Source organism: Natrix helvetica, assembly GCF_964273705.1.
Source record: "Natrix helvetica genome assembly, chromosome: 2".
Taxonomy (NCBI): domain Eukaryota; kingdom Metazoa; phylum Chordata; class Lepidosauria; order Squamata; family Natricidae; genus Natrix; species Natrix helvetica.
Genome location: NC_138552.1, coordinates 295,567,755 through 295,588,409, shown reverse-complemented (window position 1 = coordinate 295,588,409; position 20,655 = coordinate 295,567,755). Strand labels below are relative to the sequence as shown.

General features: G+C 47.3%; 1 protein-coding gene across 1 annotated transcript in view; it reads right to left on the bottom strand.

The window, feature by feature from the left end:
- NCOR1 (nuclear receptor corepressor 1) overlaps positions 1–20,655 on the bottom strand; it is a 140,663-nt gene that overhangs the window by 32,349 nt on the left and 87,659 nt on the right. The window contains exons 25-31 of the mRNA XM_081940448.1: positions 18,355–18,459; positions 15,973–16,070; positions 13,365–13,536; positions 7,175–7,315; positions 6,024–6,107; positions 3,096–3,349; positions 1,625–1,976 (exon numbers count right to left, since the gene is read on the bottom strand). Coding sequence (XP_081796574.1) covers positions 1,625–1,976; positions 3,096–3,349; positions 6,024–6,107; positions 7,175–7,315; positions 13,365–13,536; positions 15,973–16,070; positions 18,355–18,459 — 1,206 coding nt within the window. The remainder of the gene's footprint in view (positions 1–1,624; positions 1,977–3,095; positions 3,350–6,023; positions 6,108–7,174; positions 7,316–13,364; positions 13,537–15,972; positions 16,071–18,354; positions 18,460–20,655) is intronic.

Below are 20,655 nucleotides of genomic sequence, written 5' to 3'. Positions count from 1 at the left end.
TCCTTCTCATCTTTTCCCCTTCTCTTCCCTTCCCTTCCTCTACGTCAGGGGTGTCCAAACTTGGGAACTTTAAGACTTGTGGACTTCAACTCCCAGAATTCCCCAGCCAGCCATGCTGGCTGGGGAATTCTGGGAGTTGAAGTCCACAAGTCTTAAAGTTCCCAAGTTTGGACACCCCTGCTCTACGTCTTCCCTCCCTCCTTCCATCCCTTCTCATCCTTACCCCCTTTCCTTTCCTTTCTTCCCTTCCTTCCTCTATGTCCTGCCCCCTCTCCCTTCCTTTCGGATTTGCTTGACAATGATATGATTCACCAACAGTAACAGTAGAGATTCGTTTAACAACTGTCCCAAAAAGTTGGTTAAAAATCAGTGTGACTCCCCTAACAAATATCTGGCTTAGCGACGGAAGTTCACTAAACCTATATTTGTAAGTCGAAGGACACCAGTATAACAATATACAGGGAGACGCCATTAGTACCAATTCTGAAATTCTAAGAAAATAGGAATATAACTGATTAAAAGTTATATATATATGAGCCAAAGTGGCGCAGTGATTAGTGCAGTACTGCAAGCTACTTCTGCTGCCTGCCGACTGCCTGCAATTTGGCAGTTCAAATCCCACCAGGCTCAAGGTCGTCTCAGCCTTCCGTCCTTCCGAGGTCGATCAAATGAGGACGCAGATTGTTGGGGGCAAGAGGCGGACTCTGTAAACCACTTAGAGAGGGCTGTAAAAGCACTGTGAAGCGGTATATAAGTCTAAGGGCTATTCCTATTCATCCTTCCTTCCTCCCTCCCTCCCTTCCATCTTCCCTCCCTCTCCTTCCTTCCTTCCTTCCTTTCCAGAAAGAAAACGCACAGTGATTCAGTGGTTAGAATGCAGGCTCCTTCTGCTGACTGCCGGCTGCGTGCAATTTGGCAGTTCAAATCCCACCAGGATCAAGGTCGACTCAGCCTTCTGTCCTTCCGAGGTGGGTAAAATGAGGACCCGGATTGTTGGGGGCAAGAGGCTGACTCTGTAAACCGCTTAGAGAAGGTTATAAAAGCACTGCGAAGCGGTATATAAGTCTAAGGGCTATTGCTATTCCTCCCTCCATCTCTTCCTTTTCTCCTTCCTTCCTTTCCATCTTTCCCTCCCTCCTTCCTTCTGACTCTTCCTCTCATTTCTCCTTCCTTCCCTCCCTCCCTCCCTCCTTCCTTTCCCTGTTTTTTTTCCTTCCTTCCTTCCTTCCTTCCTTCCTTCCTTCCTTCCTTCCTTCCTTCCTTCCTTCCTTCCTCCCTCCCTCCCTCCCTCCCTCCCTTCCCATGGTGGCGCATGAGTTAGAAGGCAGCATTGCAGGCTAAACTCTGCCTACAGCCAGGTAGTTCGATCTTGAACTGCTCAAGGTCGACTCAGCCTTCTGTCCTTCCGAGGTGGGTAAAATGAGGACCCGGATTGTTGGGGGCAAGATGGCTGACTCTGTAAACCGCTTAGAGAGGGCTATAAAAACACTGTGAAGCAGTATATAAGTCTAAGCGCTATTGCTATTAAAAGGCTTCCTGAATTTTAGAGTCAGGGCAGGTCAGCTGGTCAACCGCTTTGTCCCTTGTCCTGCTGACCATCACAGAAGCCACAAAGGCCACCCACCTTCGGCCCGGTTCATCATGGGTGAACTCCTGGACATGCTTTGATAGCCGACTGGGGTCCTCCTGGCGTTAGCATCCTCGTAGATCCCCGGGCTGACCTGGGACTTGGGAGCCTCGTGGAGGGTTGACCGCAAGACGGAGGGTCCCGAGCTGACCACCGAGGTGTGGCGAGAACGCATCTCTCCGGCCTTGGGGTCTTCGTGCTTCCCGCGTTCCACCACCTTCATGTTCTCGGGTAACATCTCCATGGGCGGCATGCCTCGAGAGAGCTTGCTGGGCCCGGTGATCAGGGACTTGACGTTGTGTTTGATGGTCGACTGGCAGGAGCTGCTCTCGTACTTGATGGGCGTACCCTGCAGGAGGAGGAGGAGGAGGAGGAGAGGAGGGGGTCAGATGGTGACTCCATGAAGCCAGGTGGGCGTGGCTGGGTGTGGCCATCTGAGTGGTGCCAGGGGGGAAGCAGCTGGGTGGTGGGGTGGGCATCTGTGCCACCAGGCGGGCATAGCTGGGTCGATGTGGCAATCTGAGTGGTTCCAGGTGGGCATGGATGTGTGGGCGTGGCCATATAGAATGTGATGTGGGCGTGGCTGTGTGGGTGTGGCCATCTAGACTGCCATGTGGGCGTGGCTGTGTGGGGTGGCCATCTAGGCTGCCATGTGGGCGTGGCTGTGTGGGTGTGGCCATCTAGGCTGCCATGTGGGCGTGGCTGTGTGGGTGTGGTCATCTAGGCTGCCATGTGGGTGTGGCTGTGTGGGCGTGGCCATCTAGGCTGCCATGTGGGCGTGGCTGTGTGGGCGTGGCCATCTAGGCTGCCATGTGGGCGTGGCTGTGTGGGCGTGGCCATCTAGGCTGTCATGTGGGTGTGACTGTGTGGGCGTGGCCATCTAGGCTGCCATGTGGGCGTGGCTGTGTGGGTGTGGCCATCTAGGCTGCCCTGTGGGTGTGGCTGTGTGGGCGTGGCCATCTAGGCTGCCATGTGGGCGTGGCTGTGTGGGTGTGGCCATCTAGGCTGCCCTGTGGGCGTGGCTGTGTGGGTGTGGCCATCTAGGCTGCCATGTGGGTGTGGGTGTGTGGGCGTGGCCATCTAGACTGCCATGTGTGCGTGGCTGTGTGGGCGTGGCCATCTAGGCTGCCAAGTGGGCGTAGCTATGTGGGTGTGGCCATCTATGCTGTCATGTGGGCGTGGCTGGGTGGGCGTGGCCATCTGAGTGGCTGGGTAGGCGTGGCTGGGTCATAAGCGTGAAAAAAGATCCTAAGTCTATTTTTCCCCATGCTGTTGTAACTTTGAACGATCACTAAATGGACTGTCGTAAGTCGAGGACTACCTATATCAGAAGAACAGACAACCGTCTGCCTGGCATCCGGGCGCCTGTCCTGAATCGGAGTGAGCCTTCGTGACCTCCACCATCGCTTCCAACTCTTTAAAAAAATTCCTCCGGGAGGATCGGACAGTTCTCTAGCATTTTGCTCACCTGTGAGATGGAGCCTTCGATGATGGGCCGGACGTTGGGGACCATGTCGGGGTCCTTCTGGTTTTCCTGATTCAGCAGCTCCTGCCGGGGGATTTCGTGGATGGAGCGCCCCATCTCCTTGATGGTGGTGACCCCGTCGTAGAGCTTGCCCTTGGCGATGGCCCCCTCAAAGCCCCTCATGGGAGGAGATTCCCTCTTGATCTTCGGGTACTTGAGTCCCATTTCGTAGCTCTCCGCCGTCGAGCGCGGGGTGCCTTTTGTTGGGAAAGAGAGACGTGCGGGATTCAATTCAATTCAATTTATTATAGTCATAGAACAGAATTATACAATTAAAAATTCTGGAATCAAATAATAAATAACAGATAACAGATCCAGGATGAAATACGGTCTGTCAATTACACATGGTGTAACTCAGGGGTGTCAAACTCGACCCAGGGGCCGCATTTGGCCCACGGGATCGGCCTGGAAGCAGTGAAGGACCAGCCCGTGGTGCCTCTTCCAGGGAAAACGGAGCACTGTTTTCGCTGGCAGAGGGCTATCAAAACAAACTCGAAATGAAACAAAAAGATAAATGTTTCTTCCCCTTTTGAATTTGAGCACGCAAGAAGGGACAGGAAAGGAGAGAGGAGACAAAGAAGGGAAGATGGGAAGACAGCAAGGAAGGGAAGAGAAGGAAAGAGAGGAAGGAAGGGAGGAGAATGAAGAGGGAAGGAAAAAGGAGAAAAAGACGGGAAGATGGGAAGAGAGAAAGGAAGGGAAAAGAGGGGAAGGAAGAAGAAAGGAAAGTGAAGAGGGAAGGAAGGAAAAGGAGGGAAAAGGAAGGAAGAAAGGAAGGAAGGAAAGAAAATGAGGAAGGAATTAAAGAAAAGGAGGGAAAGGAAAGGAAGGAAAAGGAGGGAAAAGGAAGGAAAAGGAAGGAAGGAAGGAAGGAAGGAAGGAAGGAAGGAAGGAAGGAAGGAAGGAAAGAAGAGCTAAGGCAGGACTTCCCTGAGACCCTCCCTCACTCTTATTATATTTCCTTCCTCCCTTCCTCCACTCCCTCCTTCTTTCCTTTTCTTCTTTTTCCTCCCCTCTTCCTTCTCCTTTCTTCTTTCCTTCTTTTCCCTTCCTTGCTCTCTTCCCATCTTCCCATATTTTTCTATTTCTTTCCTGTCCCTTCTTGCATGCTCAAATGCAAGAGGAAAAACATTTTGAGTTTGTTTTGATAGCCTTCTGCAGCAAAAATGTACTTTGTGTGTGGGGGAGGGCATGTGCCAGCTCGGTTTTCGCCACAGGCCAGATCTAAGCACCCTGAGGTCCAGATCCAGCCCTTGGGCCATGAGATTGACAGTCCATCCCTAGACGATCTGAGACAAGTGGCAGTCGAGTCTCTTCTTCAAAGCCTCCAGTGATGAAGCACCCACGGATTTGAGACTGGACAGATCCGGGAAAAACTCGGGGGGCTGGAGAGAAATTCTATGGAAAGTTCTGATCTGATGGTGGACTGAACCCACGCATCGGAGGAAGATCGGTGAAATACGCCAGGTGTCCCCCTATGGGGGGGCAAGCTGGGCCTATATCTAATTTCCTAGATACAGTGTGCCTTCCTCCTCTTCCTCCGCCCCCTCGAAAGGGACGTTCCTGCTGCCTGCCCTCCTGCTGCCTATCTGGCTGGTATTTTTGTCTAGGGGCGTAGCTCCCCCTGGTATTGCCTGAAGCCTGAATACCCAAAATCAGACCCCCCCTAAAAGAAGACCCGTAATCCTGACCCCGGAAGGCGGACCCGTAGTCTTGAGCACGGAAGGTAGAGTGCCGGGGGTAAAGCGCATGCCCTGGGTTGCCCTTCCTCGGAGTGATGGGAAGCACCTTCCGCTTGTCCTTGTTTTCTATTAAGAAGGGGTCAAGAGCAGAACCAAAAAGGGAAGAAACCCCCCCCCCCCAGTAAAGCGCACTGACGCCAGGCGCCATTTGTGGCCTATGCCCGCTTGCCACTGCCGAAGCCAGCGCTATCTGCCAGACGCTACGGAAGCAGCAAGTGCCCCGGAGGCAATCCTGGCTGCAGCCAAGGTGGCATCCAGAGAGAATTGGATGGCTGCCGCCAACTCATTGATGCCCGGTTTCTCAAGGGGGCTTCGAATCTTCAACCACCCACGGGACAAAGGCGTCCTTCTTCCTGGGATTTATGTACACAAGGTGTTGGACGCTCTAACGGGTGCCCCCTTGGAACCACCACGAAAGGCCTCTCTCAGGTTCCCGACTCTCAAGGGGACTTTTTTGTCTCAAGCATCCGAAGGCGAGAAGAGATGAGGGGGGGAGGAGGATGGGGGGGAGTGGAACATGGGTCTTTTTTTTCTTACCTTGCATTATTGAACCCGACAACACGGTCCTCTCCTTCATGTCGGAGTGGCTGCCATGTGGGCGTGGCTGTGGGGTGTGGCCAAATAGGCTGCCATGTGGGCGTGGCTGTTTGGGTGTGGCCAAATAGGCTGCCATGTGGGTGTGGGTGTGGCCAAATAGGCTGCCATGTGGGCGTGGCTGTGGCCAAATAGGCTGTCGTGTGGGCGTGGGTGTGTGGCCAAATAGGCTGCTATGTGGGCGTGGCCAAATAGGCTGCCATGTGGGTGTGGGTGTGGCCAAATAGGCTGCCATGTGGGCGTGGCTGTGGCCAAATAGGCTGTCGCGTGGGTGTGTGGCCAAATAGGCTGCTATGTGGGCGTGGCCAAATAGGCTGCCATGTGGGCGTGGCTGTGGCAAAATAGGCTGCCATGTGGGTATGGGTGTGTGGGTGTGGCCAAATAGGCTGCCATGTGGGCGTGGCTGTGGCCAAATAGGCTGCCATGTGGGCGTGGGTGTGGCCAAATAGGCTGTCATGTGGGCGTGGCTGTGTGGGTGTGGCCAAATAGGCTGCCAGTTGGGTGCAGAGTGGAACATGGGTCTTTTTTTTCTTACCTTGCATTATTGAACCCGACAACACGGTCCTCTCCTTCATGTCGGAGTGGGGACTCCCTTGAGGGACAGTCCGGCAGATTAAGCCTAAAAGGGGGAAGGGAAAAAAGGAAATTACCGAAAACAGCCTCTCTCTCTCTCTCCTCTTTCAATTGTCCCAAAGATGCTTTTCCAATAGGCAACGGGGACTTTCTTGCTTTTTGGCTTGAAGACGTTTCCCTTCTCGGGCGAGGAAGCTTCTTCAGTTCTGAACTGGAGAAGCTTCTGGAATGAGAAGAGAAACGTCCCTGAGGGAAAAAAGAAAAGTAAGGAAGGCCAGTTGCCTTTTGACAACCCTGACCTGGATGACGGAGAATCTCCATAAACTTTTGATATTTAGGGTGTTTTAATGAATTCCCTGAGGGAGCCAGTACATATCCATTTATCCTTAAACATACTTTGAAGGTTCGTTTTGTCTAAATAAAAAACCACAGCTTGTGTACGTTTCTGGCCAGCTTAGACATGTCAAAATTGAACAGAATGTGATAGAATGGCAAAGGGACCTTGGAGGTCTTCTAGTCTGACCTCCTGCTCAAGCCGGAGACATTTCAGACAAATGGCTGTCCAGTCTCTTCTTGAAAATCTCCGGTGTTGGAGTACCCGCAACTTCTGGTGGCAAGCTGTCCCACTGGTTAAATTGTTCTGCCAGGAAAATTCTCCTTAATTCCAGATTGCTTCTCTCCTTGATTAGTTTCCATCCGTTGTTTTTCGTCTTGTCTTCTGGGGCGTTGGAGAATAGCTTGAGCCCCTCTTTTTTGGGGCAGCCCCTCAAATACTGGAATTCTGCTATCATGTCACCCCTAGTCCTCCTTTTCATTAATCTAGACCAGGGATCTAGTCCTTGGCAACTTTAAGACTTGTGGACTTCAACTCCCAGAATCCCTCAGCCGGCTTTGCTTTAGGACTTGTGGACTTCAACTCCCAGAATCCCTCAGCCGGCTTTGCTTTAGGACTTGTGGACTTCAACTCCCAGAATCCCTCAGCCGGCTTTGCTTTAAGACTTGTGGACTTCAACTCCCAGAATCCCTCAGTCTTAAAGTTGCCGAGGTTGGAGACTTGTGGTGTAGACATCCCCAATTCCTACAAACAAACAGGGATTTGCTAACCAAGCTTACCTTCCAAAGGTGTCGAGACAGGAGATTCTCTCATTGACATGCTCTGTTTGATGTTTCCTTCCATAGCTTCATAGGTCCGTTTGAGGCTCATATCGTGAGCTGTCCTTGGACTCCGCGTTCCTTCCCGGACGTTCTTGATAGCTGTTGGGAAGCAGGAAGAGAGACCCATGAAAAAGTGTTTCGTTTGGGATTTACAGTCCCAAAGAAAAAGCAGACAAAGGGGGAGATCCCCCCCCCAAAAGAAACCACAAAATAGTAAGGATTGGATTGGATTGGATTGGATTTATTAGATTTATATGCCGCCCTTCTCCCAAGGACTCAGGGCGGCATTCAGCATTAAAAAACACATAGTACAAAAGTTAAAAGGAAATTAGAAACAGTCCAAAAAACAAACCCAATTTATATAACACTCACATTTTAAAAATGAGTTAAAATTAACAGGCCAGGCCGGCTTGCTGTAAAAGCCAACTTTTTAGGGCACGTCCTAAAGGAGGTCAGGGATTATGCGAAGCTCCGGGGGCAGCTCGTTCCAGAGGGAAGGCGCTCCCACAGAGAAGGCTCTCCCCCTGGGGGTCACCAGCCGACACTGCCTGGCCGACGGCACCCTGAGGAGGCCAACTCTGTGGGATCGTACTGGACGGTGGGAGGCTATTGGTGGCAGAGGGTGGAGAACTGGGGAAACCCCGGGAAAGTTACTAGAATAAGTAAAGACTCCGAAGAAAAAAGACAATAACCACAAAAATAGGGAAACCACAAAAATAGGGAAAAGAAAAAGAAGAAGTTAGGGGAAAGGGGGAGAAGAAGGAAAAGAATTAAAACTGGGATTTTTGGGAGCCCAAGAGAAAATGTCTAAAAGAGGAAGAAAGGGAAAAAAGAATGACATTAGCAGACTAAAGAGAATAGTAGTAAGATTGTTATGGTTATGTAACTAATTGTTATGGTTATGTAACTAATTCAGAAATAAAGAAATTATAGTATATTGTTAAATGTAGAAAAAATGGAAAGAAATGCTCCCTAGGTTTAAATTGAATTAGAGGATATACGCTGTTTGTAGCAAAATATATCAATGGAGAAAAAAAATTAAGAAATGAAAATTGGGTGAAACTGTGAAGGGGCAATTGAAGATATTGTTTATGTAGTAAGAAAAAAAATAACTATAAAGATGAAAAATAATGGAAGAGAATAATTTGGCTGAAAGTGAATACAAGACTATGATGTCAAAAGGACTATGTAAATGAGAGGAGGTAAAAGAAAAAATCCGGACAATGCTTTGTTCCTATAATATGTATAATTTGTATTAAAAAAATAAAAAAAACTTAAATTGGGGAATAAAAGGGAAAAGTATTTTGTTCGGATTCTCCTAGAAAAAATGGAGATAATTTTCGAGGGAAGGCAATTTCGATTGCTCCGGCTTGAACCGAGGTGTCCTCGGTGGACTCTGAGCTTGGTTGGGAGGGGTTTTTGCGGATGTTTCATAACCCAACTAGCTATCAACATCAGTGATAGAGAAGAGCAGGAGGAGGAAGAAGACTGGGAGAGGGGGTTTTCTGACCGAGGCTTCCCAAAATCACGAAGCAGACTCCTTTTCCCGACAAAACCCCCTTTTATTAATTGACTGTGAATTCTGCTCCTTCACCTCCAGCCAAGTCTTTCAAGGGAGGATTTACAGTCACAGACCTTATCTGGCTTGGAGAGCTGCCAGGCCGATATCTGCAGAACTTGGGAAGGAATCTCGGAGAGTCCTGAACCAATGAAGCGAACTAATGGCCTCCTGCAAGCTCCACTCCCCTTTCGCTCCTCTTTTATTCTCTCTGGGAGGAGCCATTCACTGTCCATCTGTGACCTTACTTCCAAATCAAACTAAGTGTCTCCTGCAAACTCCACTCCCCTTTCGCTCCTCTTTTATTATTCCCTCTGGGAGGGGCCATTCATTGTCCACCTGTGGCCTTACTCCCAAGTCGACCCCTCTTCTTCAGCTCCTTCCCTTCATCTGGCAACTCTGCGCATGCGCATACTGGGAACAGGCTCCAGCTGTTCTTCTGCCTCACTGATGTCTGACTCTGAAGGCAGCTGATAACTGTCAGACGGCCCTGGCCCCCTCTCTGCCTCCGACACAGAGCCCTCATCAGAGCCTTCCCCAGACTCCAGGACTGGCCCAGGTTCCTCCCCAACCCTCCTCACTGCCCGAATCTGCCACTGCTGGCTCCGAGCTTTGTTGCTTCCTAGCCGATGTGTCATGACCCAACTAGGTAACATCATCAGTGCTAGAATGGAGTGGGATTTGCTCTCTGATTATATACAGTGGCTTGCATTCTCAGTGCTAGTGGAAGTGGGGTTTATCAGTAGACAAGTACACTTAAGAGAGATTTACATACCGTTTACAAGAGACAACAAAAAGCTAACAAGGGAAAAGGGGCTGACGTCGCGACGGCATGACGTGCGATCTTGGTGCTCCGAGATCACAGTCGATATTTCTGCTGCTGGACGGTCCATTCGGACCTAAACCGTCCCGCAGAGACAGTGATTGAGAAGGGCACCTCCTGCTGATCTCAGGGACACCGCAAAGTCCCTGAAAGATCCAGGAATAGCCTTTTTTTTCCGGCAATAGAAATGCAGCTAATGAAGCTGCTGAAGTTGGGACAACTCCGGAACGGGAAGAAAGCGGAAAGAGAAAGTGTGTCGAATTGGTGAGGAAAATTTATTATTAGAGGAAGAGACTACCCAAGAAAAAAAATTAAGTTAAGATTGAAGACAGAAGACTGTAGGCAGCGAGATTGATCTGCATTGAATCTAGTGTGTTATCCAGTTTCTATTTTTTTTTCCACAGATGGAACTTTTGCAGGGGCTCCCTATTTTTTAAACTGAATGGATTAATTCTTTCTTCTTTTTTCACTTTTGCTTATACCTATGGATTAAAGTTCTCTTTTTTTATAATGCTTGATTTGATTGATTTGATTGTTTTCGATCTCCATTTAAGGGTTTTTTCTTTCTTTCTTAAGCTTGGAATATAAAGAAGATAATAAGAAGGATTATGAAGAGGGTTGTAATAACAGGAGGAAAAGCAGTTACATTGCCACTTAGAGGCTGGATACATTGTTTTTCTTTCTCTTTGATCACTTGAGATTCAAGGTTCTTTCAGTTTGTTTACTGACAGTGACAGTGGGAAGAGCACAAGTTGTTTATACAGGTGCTTTTTGGGAGTTCTATCCCTAGCTATTGGAGGGAAGACAACATTTTGACTTGAAAGATAATAAATGAACCTGTTTGAAGTTTATTAAATAGCCTTGAATCCTATAGTGCAGTGTCTGCAAAATTGAAAGAATGGCTCAGCAGGAAAAAGAAACTATAACATTGCAAATGATTATGTTTGAAATTCAAAATCTATTAGTTGTGACAGAGAGAATTGAAAAGAGATTGGGAAATATGGAATGACAAAACAGAAAAATTTGATGGAAAAACTGAGGATGTTTATCATATGAAGAATGTGGATGACAGAGTTCAAAAAATGGAAGAAAAAAATGAGCAAAGAGATAAGAAAACTGTGGATACTGACAACAAAGTGAGCGTGGTTGGTAATGGCAAGAGCGGACTATGGAAAGGGGAGATAGATGGATTGGAACTCTACCCCAAACTTCAAAGCACAGAAGAAGAAAAGAGAGAAAAATTGAGGGAGATGAGGAGAGAAATCTTGACAGAAGCACCAGTGATAACCAAAGATAAGCTGATGGAAACAGCAGATGTTGGGTTTCGAGCTTTTATGAGATACGAAAGGAACAACATGTTGCCAAGAGAAGTTTATACAAGATTTATTAAGGAAGTAACTAGAACATTAATGCTACAAGATATAAGACCGTACTATTACTGGAAAGATACAGGTTGATGCAATGAAAATGTGTAATAAAAAATTAAGCTAAATTTAGTTTACTAGTAGTATGTATAAAATGAAGTGACAATAGCTATAGTTAAGTAATGATTAATAATGATAACAATACATATAGATATATTAGTTTGATAATATGAAATTTTATATAAACAACACATGGAGATTATGAGAGGAGGTTTAAACGCTTTATCTAGAATATGTTATAAAGATGTATTGTGATTAGATGATTTAAGGATGATTTAATGGAATGTTATCATATAATCCTATTCTAGATTTTGAATATTATATATAAAAGGATGTAAAAACAATTACAGTCAAATTAAGGTTGAGATATAATAATCATGATATACATGAATATAGGTGAATTTAAAATATGCGATTTGATATGAAAAGCAGGTGGTGACTATGGAAGAGATGCATGGAAATACTGTAACCAACTGACACACTTTCTACAATTTGTAATGGAAGATGGGTTTTTTATTTTTATTTTTATGTTTGTTTGTCTTTGTTCAAAAATAAATAAAAATTGTTTTTAAAAAAAGCTAACAAGGAAACAAAAATACCAAAACTCTGATTCTCCTCCTCCACAAACCCCACTCACTTCTAGCACTGATGATGTTACCTAGTTGGGTCATGAAATGCCTGCAAGAAAACCAAGCTCAGAGAGCACCAAGGATGCCAGTCTTCCTCTTCCTCTTTTTCTTCCTCCTCTTCCTATCCCCTCCTCCTCCATTCCACAAACACCCTCCCTCCAAGCACTGATGATGTTACCAAGTTGGGTCATGAAACGTCTGCAAGAAAACCACCAAGCTCAGATCACCAAGAATGCCAGTCTTCCTCCAACTCCTTTCCTTCCACCTTTTCTTACTCCTCTTTCTCTTTTTTCCTCCTCCCCCCACTCCTCCATTTCACAAACCCCCTCTCCCTCCAAGCACTGATGATGTAACCAAGTTGGGTCATGAAACGTCTGCAAGAAAACCACCCAGCTCGGAAAGCACACCAAGGACCGTAGGGAGCGTTCATTTTCCTCGTCCAGCTTTGGGTGTGCCTCTCACCCGAGGTGTGTCAAGGCTGCCATTCCACTGGTGGGGAGATTCGTGAGTGGGGCGTTTCGTGACTTGGACTGCTGCTGTGCCACACTAGATTTCCTGCTGCGCCAAGAGCTCAAAGGACCTTCAGATCCTGCAGTGACTTTCATACGAAAACAGCACCAGCGCAGGCGGGCAATGTAAACCAACATGGTCTGTCACGTCATCGGAGTATAAGATGCACCTTTTCTCCCCCTAAAAGAGCGTGGAATTGTTGGTGCGTCTTAAACACCGAATACAGCCATTTTTGGCTTCCTGAAGCCCCATTTTTGTAAAAAAAAAACAGGCTGTTTTTCACCAAAATGGGGGTGTTTTGCCTTCCCCCACCCCCTAGAACAGGGGTGTCCAGCTATGCTGGCTGGGGAATTCTGGGAGTTGAAGTCCACAAGTCTTAAAGTTCCCAAGTTTGGACACCCCTGCCCTAGAAGAACGCTGCAGGCTTGAGCAAGACTGGGGGAAGGGAAAAATGCCCCCGTTTTGGTGAAAAACCGGGGCATTTTCGCCTTCTCCCAGCCCTGCTGAAGTCTGCAGAGTGCTCCTGGGGGCCAGGGAGGACAAAAACTGTTTTTTTCTTACTTATCTCTTCGAAATCTTGGTGCGCCTTATATACCTGTGAGTCTTATAGTCCGAAAAATGTGGTACTTTGTTGGAGGTACCGGGACAGGCCTATAAAGATTACCATATTTTTCAGAGTATAAGACGCACCTTTTTCACTCAGAAAAGAGGGTGAAAATCTGGGTGTGTCTTACACACCAAATACAGCATTTTTTGCCTCCCGAAACCCCTTCTCCCCCTTCACCAAAGTGGCCGTGCAGAGCCTTTGAGAGGCTTCCAGAGAGCTCCTGGGGGCTGGGGAGGGCAGAAATGAGCTGAAAACTGGCCCTTCTTTGCTCAAATTTGCCAGTTTTCACAAAAAATGAGCAGTTTTCCCTCATTTTTGCCCCCCCCCAGCCCCCAGGAGCACTCTACAAGCCTCCTAAGTACTATTCACACCCTTTTTTTGAAAAAAACCCACCCTTTTTGTGAAAAATGGGCTGTTTTGGAGAGTACAAAAACTATTTTTTTTAATCTGCCTCTTCAAAACCTTGGTTCGTCTTATACTCCGAAAAATACGGTACATTTGCCACGGACTACCTGCTTAGTCGTCTTCTGTGTGTTTTTCTTTTGCCTGAATGGAACCTGACAGGCTCCATTTGAGCATCCCGACCTTGGCACTCACCGTCGTAGGTAATGATGTGGCCACTTTTGCCCTCGTAGATGACGTGGCCTTTGGAGGTGGCAGCCTCTTCTCGGCTCTTCTCCAGACTGCTGTCCTCGGTAGCCAGACGGGTGATGGTTCCTTTGAGCAGGACGTCGGCTGCAATTCCACCCTGGGGAAGGCCCGGGGTTCCCTGTAGGGGGAAACACGTTTAAAGATAATGTCAGGCCTCCAAGCCATCTTTTCTTTTAGACTTCAGGGCCTGCCACACTTTCTACTATTCGTTTTCTATTGTGGGAAAATGGGAGGGGGGATTGTACGGAGTTAGATGATAGGTAGCCATAACAACATTCTTCTTAGAAACTCGAGGTCATCCTTTGTCTCTGCACCTGGCTGGAACTGGATGGGTGGACTCTGTCTTCGTGGCAGTGGGAGATTGGACCATGGGATGGACTTGTGGGTGTTGGGGCAGGGTCTTGAACTTTCAACTGGGTGGGGGAAATGGGGAAGCTTTCAGATTCAGGTTTTCCCAGATATACCAACATAGCTCTCTTGACAAATTGGAACTTTGAGGAAACTTTTGTCTCGGACTCTGATTTACTTTCGGATGCTATTTGGAACCCTGACAGATTAATTGGGGGCAAGGAGGGGGGAGCAACTGTTCACAGGGAATTGCTGATCCTGATCCTAGCACGGAGAGAAGAGAGAAGTTGAGAACAACGCAGACAGAGCCAGCTACGAGGGAGGAGAGTAGAATAGACTAGAATAACAGAGTTGGAAGGGACCTTGAAGGTCTTCTAGTCCAACTTCCTGCTTAGGCAGGAATAATAAATAAATAATAAATAAATTTAATTTGTTAGCCGCTCCCTCTCCAAAAGGACTCGGGGCAGCGTACAATAAAAACCCATACATATATACATATACATACAAATACATATACACATACATACAAACACATACACGTACACCTACACCACTACAGACAAACCCTACACCACTTCAGACAAATGTTTGTCCAGTCTCTTCTTAAACACTTCCAGTGTTGGAGCATTCACAACTTCTGGAGGCAACTTCTGTTCCACTGGTTAATTGTTCTAACTGTCAGGAAATTTCTCCTTAGTTCTAAGTTGCTTCTCTCCTTGATTAGTTTCCATCCATTGGTTCTTGTCCTGCCCTCAGGTGCCTTGGAGAATAGCTTGACTTCCTCTTCTTTGTGGCAACCCCTGAGATACTGGAACACTGCTATCAAGTACTTCCCCCCTCCCCCCTCCACAAGGCACACCACACCTGGGGACTGAGATGTAAGGAGGTGCCAGTGGGAGGGGCATTTGTCTGGACCAAATGTTGAATCTGCAAAGCGTTGTGTGAACTTGCTGACGCCTGGAGATTACTCTTTGGCTAAACCTGGCTTATGGACTGCTGGCCCTGGCTACTGTTTGGTTACTGGTTACTGTTTGGCTAACCTGGCTTACTGGACTACTCGCAGCCAGAGGCTGCTGGAATCCTGCATCCAGTTCTGGTCGCCACGATGTAAAAAAGATGTGGAGACTCTAGAAAGAGTGCAGAGAAGAGCAAGAAAGAGGATTAGGGGACTGGAGACTAAAACATATGAAGAACGGTTGCAGGAACTGGGTATGTCTAGCTTAAGAGAAAGAAGGACTAGGGGAGACATGATAGCATTGTTCCAATATCTCAGGGGTTGCCACAAAGAAGAGGGAGTCAAACTATTCTCCAAGGCACCTGAGGGCAGAACAAGAAGCAATGGGTGGAAACTAATCAAGGAGAGAAGCAACTTAGAACTGAGGAGAAACTTCCTGACAGTGAGAACAATTAGTGGAACAACTTGCCACCAGAAGTTGTGAATGCTTCAATACCAGACGTTTTAAAGAAGAGATCGGACTACCATTTGTCTGAAAAGGCATAGACTCCTGCTTGAGCAGGGGGTTGGACTAGAAGACCTCCAAGGTCCCTTCCAACTCTGGTATTGTTTTATATTCTGTTAAAATACGAAGAACAGTTGCAGGAATTGGGCATGGCTAGTTTAATGAAAAGAAGGCCTAGGGGAAAGATGATAGCAGTCTTCCAGTATCTCAGGGTTTGCCACAAAGAAGAGGGAGTCAAACTATTCTCCAAGGCATCTGAGGGCAGGACAAGAAGCAATGGGTGGAAACTAATCAAGGAGGGAAGCAACTTAGAACTGAGGAGAAACTTCCTGATTGTGAGGACAATTAACCAGTGGAACTACTTGCCTCCAAAGTTGCGGGAGCTCCATCACAGGAGGTTTTAAAGAAGAGATCGGACTACCATTTGTCTGAAAAGGCATAGACTCCTGCTTGAGCAGGGGGTTGGACTAGAAGACCCCCAAGGTCCCTTCCAACTCTGCTATTGTAAAAAAGGTGCATGCGAGAGCTTTGCTCCAGGACTTGTAGTAAACATGGGGACCTTTGGGGGCACTGTTGAAGCAATAAAGGCAGTTAGACCTGCTCTCTGGCTGTGTTGCTTTCGTGCCACGGCCCAGGTCAATACAATGCAGAGTTGGAAGGGACCTTGGAGGTCTTCTAGTCCAACCCGCCGCCTTTGTCCTCCCACAAAGCCAGTGGGGAATCTAGGTGAAGCAAGGTGGGAATACCTGAGTGATGGAGCCACGCAAAGCAGGCATCGCTTCCATGGAAACCTTGCAGGTGGGGGTCCCCCGAGTGATGCTCCCTTCTTGGATGGTGTTTGTACCTGCAGAGAAGTGGAAGAGGGGAACAATGGTGAGGATGGACCTGCAGGTGTAATGAAACCAGCTGTCAGGCCTGCAGCCATCTTTCCTTTTGGGTCTTTGGCCTGCCACACTTTCTATTATTCTACTCTGCCTTTTCTATTGTGGGAAAATGGGAGGTGGGGATTGTACGGAGCTAGATGATAGGTAGCCATAACAACATTCTTTCTAGAAAGCCAAGGTCATCCTTTGTCTCTGCACCTCTGCACCTGACCGGAACTGGATGGGTGGAAGCTGCCAGCATGGCAGTGGGAGATTGGACCATGGGATGGACTTGTGAGTGTGGGGGGCAAGATCTTGAACTTTCAAGTGGGTGGGGAAAACCGGGAGGCTTTCAGATTCGGGTTTTCCCAGATGTGCCAACATGGCTCTCTTCATCAATTGGGACTCTGAGCAATGCTTTGCCTTGGATTCTGATTTACTTTTGGATGCTATTTGGAACATCGACACCAGCTACAGCAGGGGTGTCAAACTCAATTTCATTCAGGGCCGCATCAGGGCTGGGGTTGACCTCCGGGGGGGAGGCGTGCCCGACTGGGTGGGCATGGCCAACTTGAGGCCATTCACTCGGCGTGGCTGACTGGGTGGGCGTGGTCAGCTTGACGCCACTTCCCAAACTGCTGGCATGCTTCCTCTTCGCACTTAGACCAGGCTGAAGCCATGCTGGCTGGCCCCTTACATTTTCCAGGATGGCCCCGGGGGTCAGATCCGACCACATTGCGAGCTGAATTCGGCCTATGGGCTTTGTGTTTGACACTTCTTTTTTTTTTACAGCACCCATAACTTCTTTTTATATATATAGATATTTTTAAACATAAATATCATCTTTGCAACATTTCTACATCATTAAACATCCATTATACTTCTTTTATGCATACATATATACCTTTACATGTCTGTATCTATATACATCTTATATCCTTCTATGTGCATATATTTCTCTTATATTTCTCATTCTGTACCATTTTATATAAAACCTATCTTACATTTTCCCCCTTTTGTTAATTCTGCGGTTTTTTTTTATTGTTTTCTAATTTCTTAATCCTCCCCCCCCCCTTTATTGCTTTCTTGTCTGAAACGGTATAGGGTTTCCTGCCTAGGCAGGGGGTTGGACTAGAAGACCTCCAAGGTCCCTTCCAACTCTTCTATTGTATTGTATTGTACTCTTATTTTTTGCATCTTTTCTCTAGCCATTTGTACCATAAATTCCATATTAAATACAATAAAATACAATACAATACAATAGCAGAGTTGGAAGGGACCTTGGAGGTCTTCTAGTCCAACCCCCTGCCTAGGAAGGAAATCCTATACCGTTGCAGACAAATAGCTATCCAACATCTTCTTAAAGACTTCCAGTGTTGGGGCATTCACAACTTCTGGAGGCAACTTCTGTTCCACTGATTAATTGTTCTCACTGTCAGGAAGTTTCTCCTCAGTTCTAAGTTGCTTCTCTCCTTGGTTAGTTTCCACCCATTGCTTCTTGTCCTGCCTTGAGGGGCTTTGGAGAATAGCTTGACTCCCTCTTCTTTGTGGCAACCCCTGAGATATTGGAAGACTGCTATCCTGTCTCCTCTAGTCCTTCTTTCTCTTAAACTAGACATCCCCAGTTCCTGCAACCGTTCTTCGTATGTTTTAGTCTCCAGTCCCCTAATCCTCTTGGTTGCTCTTCTCTGCACTCTTTCTAGAGTCTCAGCATCTTTTCTACATTGTGGCCTTACCAAGGCATTATAAAATGGTATTAAAATAATACTATTTTAAAATCATAAAATAATACTCAGATTCTTCTTTCTCTTTTATTTCTTTTGCGAGTCTGTCCATTTTAGTGCATTCTAATAGTTTTTTTTTTTAATCACATTTTCTTCTGTTGGTGTATTTTTGTTTTTCGCAGTTCTGTGCGTATAGGATTCTTGCTGCCGTTATTACACGTAATATTAAGTATTTTGACGCTTCTGAGCTACAGGTAGTCCTCAATTTACCTCATCCCCCACCAACACGGATAGAGCCAGCCATTGTGCATAAACAGAGAGTCATCCCCACTTCCTTCCAGTCCTGATGACGTTATCTAGTCGGGCAAGGAGACATCCGCAAGAAAACAATCCGGCTCAACCCCAGTTTCGTTGTATTTATTTTGCACGATGACAATCAAGGCTATACGACTAACCGAGAACCAAGGACCCTATAGAACAGGACGTACTCAAGACCAAGTCAAGAACGCACATTTTCTTCCTTGGTTCAAGCTGGGCTTACCTCGAACGACTCCCTCGTGCTGAGCTCTTACTAACAAGCCTTCGGGCTGTTGTGAATTTTGGCTCCGGGGTGAAAATTCCTCTTGCTTGATGTAGGGCAGGGACGCTTCAAAGAAAGCAAGATCTTTTAAGATACACACCACCCACTCCAAGCTCTTTCGTCCCACACAGCCACAGAAGTATCCAAGCCTATGCCAGTTGGATCTTGGCTAAGGGTCCAATTTCTTAAACACTAACCCCAATCCTGGGAGCCAGAACTGCCCAGAAGGCCACTTCAGAGAGCCGTTGTGGCGCAGGGGTTAGAAGCAGTGGTGAAAAGGAAAAGTTTTTGCCACCAGTTCGCTGGGCGTGGCTTGGTGGTGGGTGTGGTCCTGTAACTGGGTGGGCGTGGCCAACTTTTTTAAAATTTTAAAATAATTTTTTACTACCCGAACTGGTAGGAAAAAAAATGCTTTAAGTGGGGGGGGGGGAGCATTTTTTAAACTACCAGTTCGGGCATACAGGTAGTAAAAAAAAATCTTTAAAAAGGGAAAAAAGGGTTCCCACGATCGCAAGGCGCAGCAGCTGACTCTCACGGAACCTTTTCTCCCCACTTTTTAAAGCGTTTTTTTCCTGCCGGTTCGGGCAAAGAGTCAGGAAAAAAAATGCTTTAAAAAGTGGGGGGAGCTTCCGACAATCGCGCGACTCAAAGCTGATCGGCGTGATCCTTGTAATTATTTTTGTTTTTTACTACTGGTTCACGGAACCGACGACAATCGTCCCTACCGGTTTGTGTGAAAGGATGTGAACCGGTAGCATTTTACCCCTGGTTAGAAGGCAGCATTGCAGGCTAAACTCTGCCCACAGCCAGGAAGTTCGATCCTGACTGGCTCAAGGTTGAATCAGCCTTCCATCCTTCCGAAGTCAGTAAAATGAGGACCCAGATTTTGGGGGGGGGGGGGGGGGGCAAGAGGCTGACTCTGTAAACTGCTTAGAGAGGGCTGTAAAAGCCCAGTGAAATGGTTTATAAGTCTAAGTTCTATTGCTGTTACTTACTTCTTTCCTTCCTTCTTTTCCTTCTTTCTCTCCCTCCCTTTTCTCCTTCCTTTCCTTCTTTCTCTTCTTCCCTCACTTTCTTCCTTGCCATGATGGCGCAGTGGTTAGGATGAAGTATTGCAGGCTGACTATGCCCACAGCCAAGAGTTCAATCCTGACCGGCTCGAGTTTGACTCAGACATCTGTCCTTCTGAGGTCGGTAAAATGAGGACCCAGATTGTTAGGTGCAAAAGGCTGACTTTGTAAATCACTTGGAAAGTACGTAAAGCCTTATAGGACAATATAGAAGTGTAAGTGCTATTGATTCCGTCCTCTTTTTCTCCCTTCCTTCTTTCTCTCCCTCCCTCTTCCCCTTCCTTCCTTCCTTTCCTTTCCTTCTTTCGCTCCCTCCTTCTTCGCCTTCTTTCCTTCCTTTCCTTGCAATGATGGCACAGTGATTGGAATGCCGTATTACAGGCTGACTCAGGCCGCAGCCAGGGGTTCAATCCTGATTGGTTCTAGGTTGATTCAGTTTTCCGTCCTTCCGAGGTCCGTAAAATGAAGACCCAGATTGTTGGGGCCAAGAGGCTGACTCTGTAAACCGCTTAGAGAGAGCTGAAAAAGCACTGTGAAGTGGTATATAAGTCTAAGTGCTATTGCTATTTCTCCCTCCCTCCCTCTCTTCCTTTTCTCCTTCCTTCCTTTCCGTCTTTCCCTCCCTCTTTCCTTCTGTCTCTTCTTCTCTTTTCTCCTTCCCTCCCTCCTTCCTTTCCCTCTGTTTCCTTCCTTCCCTCCCTCCCTCCTTCCTTTTCCTGTTTCCTTCCTCCCTTCCTCCTTTCTATAGTGGCGCAGGGGTTAGAAGGCAGCATTGCAGGCTAAACTCTGCCCACAACCAGGTAGTTCGATCTTGACCTGCTCAAGGTCGACTCAGTCTTCCGTCCTTCCGAGGTGGGTCAAATGAGGACCCAGATTGTTGGGGGCAAGATGGCTGACTCTGTAAACGGCTTAGAGAGGGCTGCAAAAGCACCATGAAGTGGTATGTAAGTCTAAGGGCTACTGCTAACCCTGCCCACTGCCAGGAGTTCGATCCTGGCTGGCTCAAGGTTGTCTCAGCCTTCTATCCTTCCACGGTGGGTAAAAGGAGGACCCAGATTGTTGGGGGCAAGAGGTGGACTCTGTAAACCGCTCAGAGAGGGCTGTAGAAGCACTGTGAAAGGGTAGATAAGTCTAAGGGCTATTGCTACCTTTCCATCTTAAGACCATCACTCATAGCTAACTGGTCTTTTGA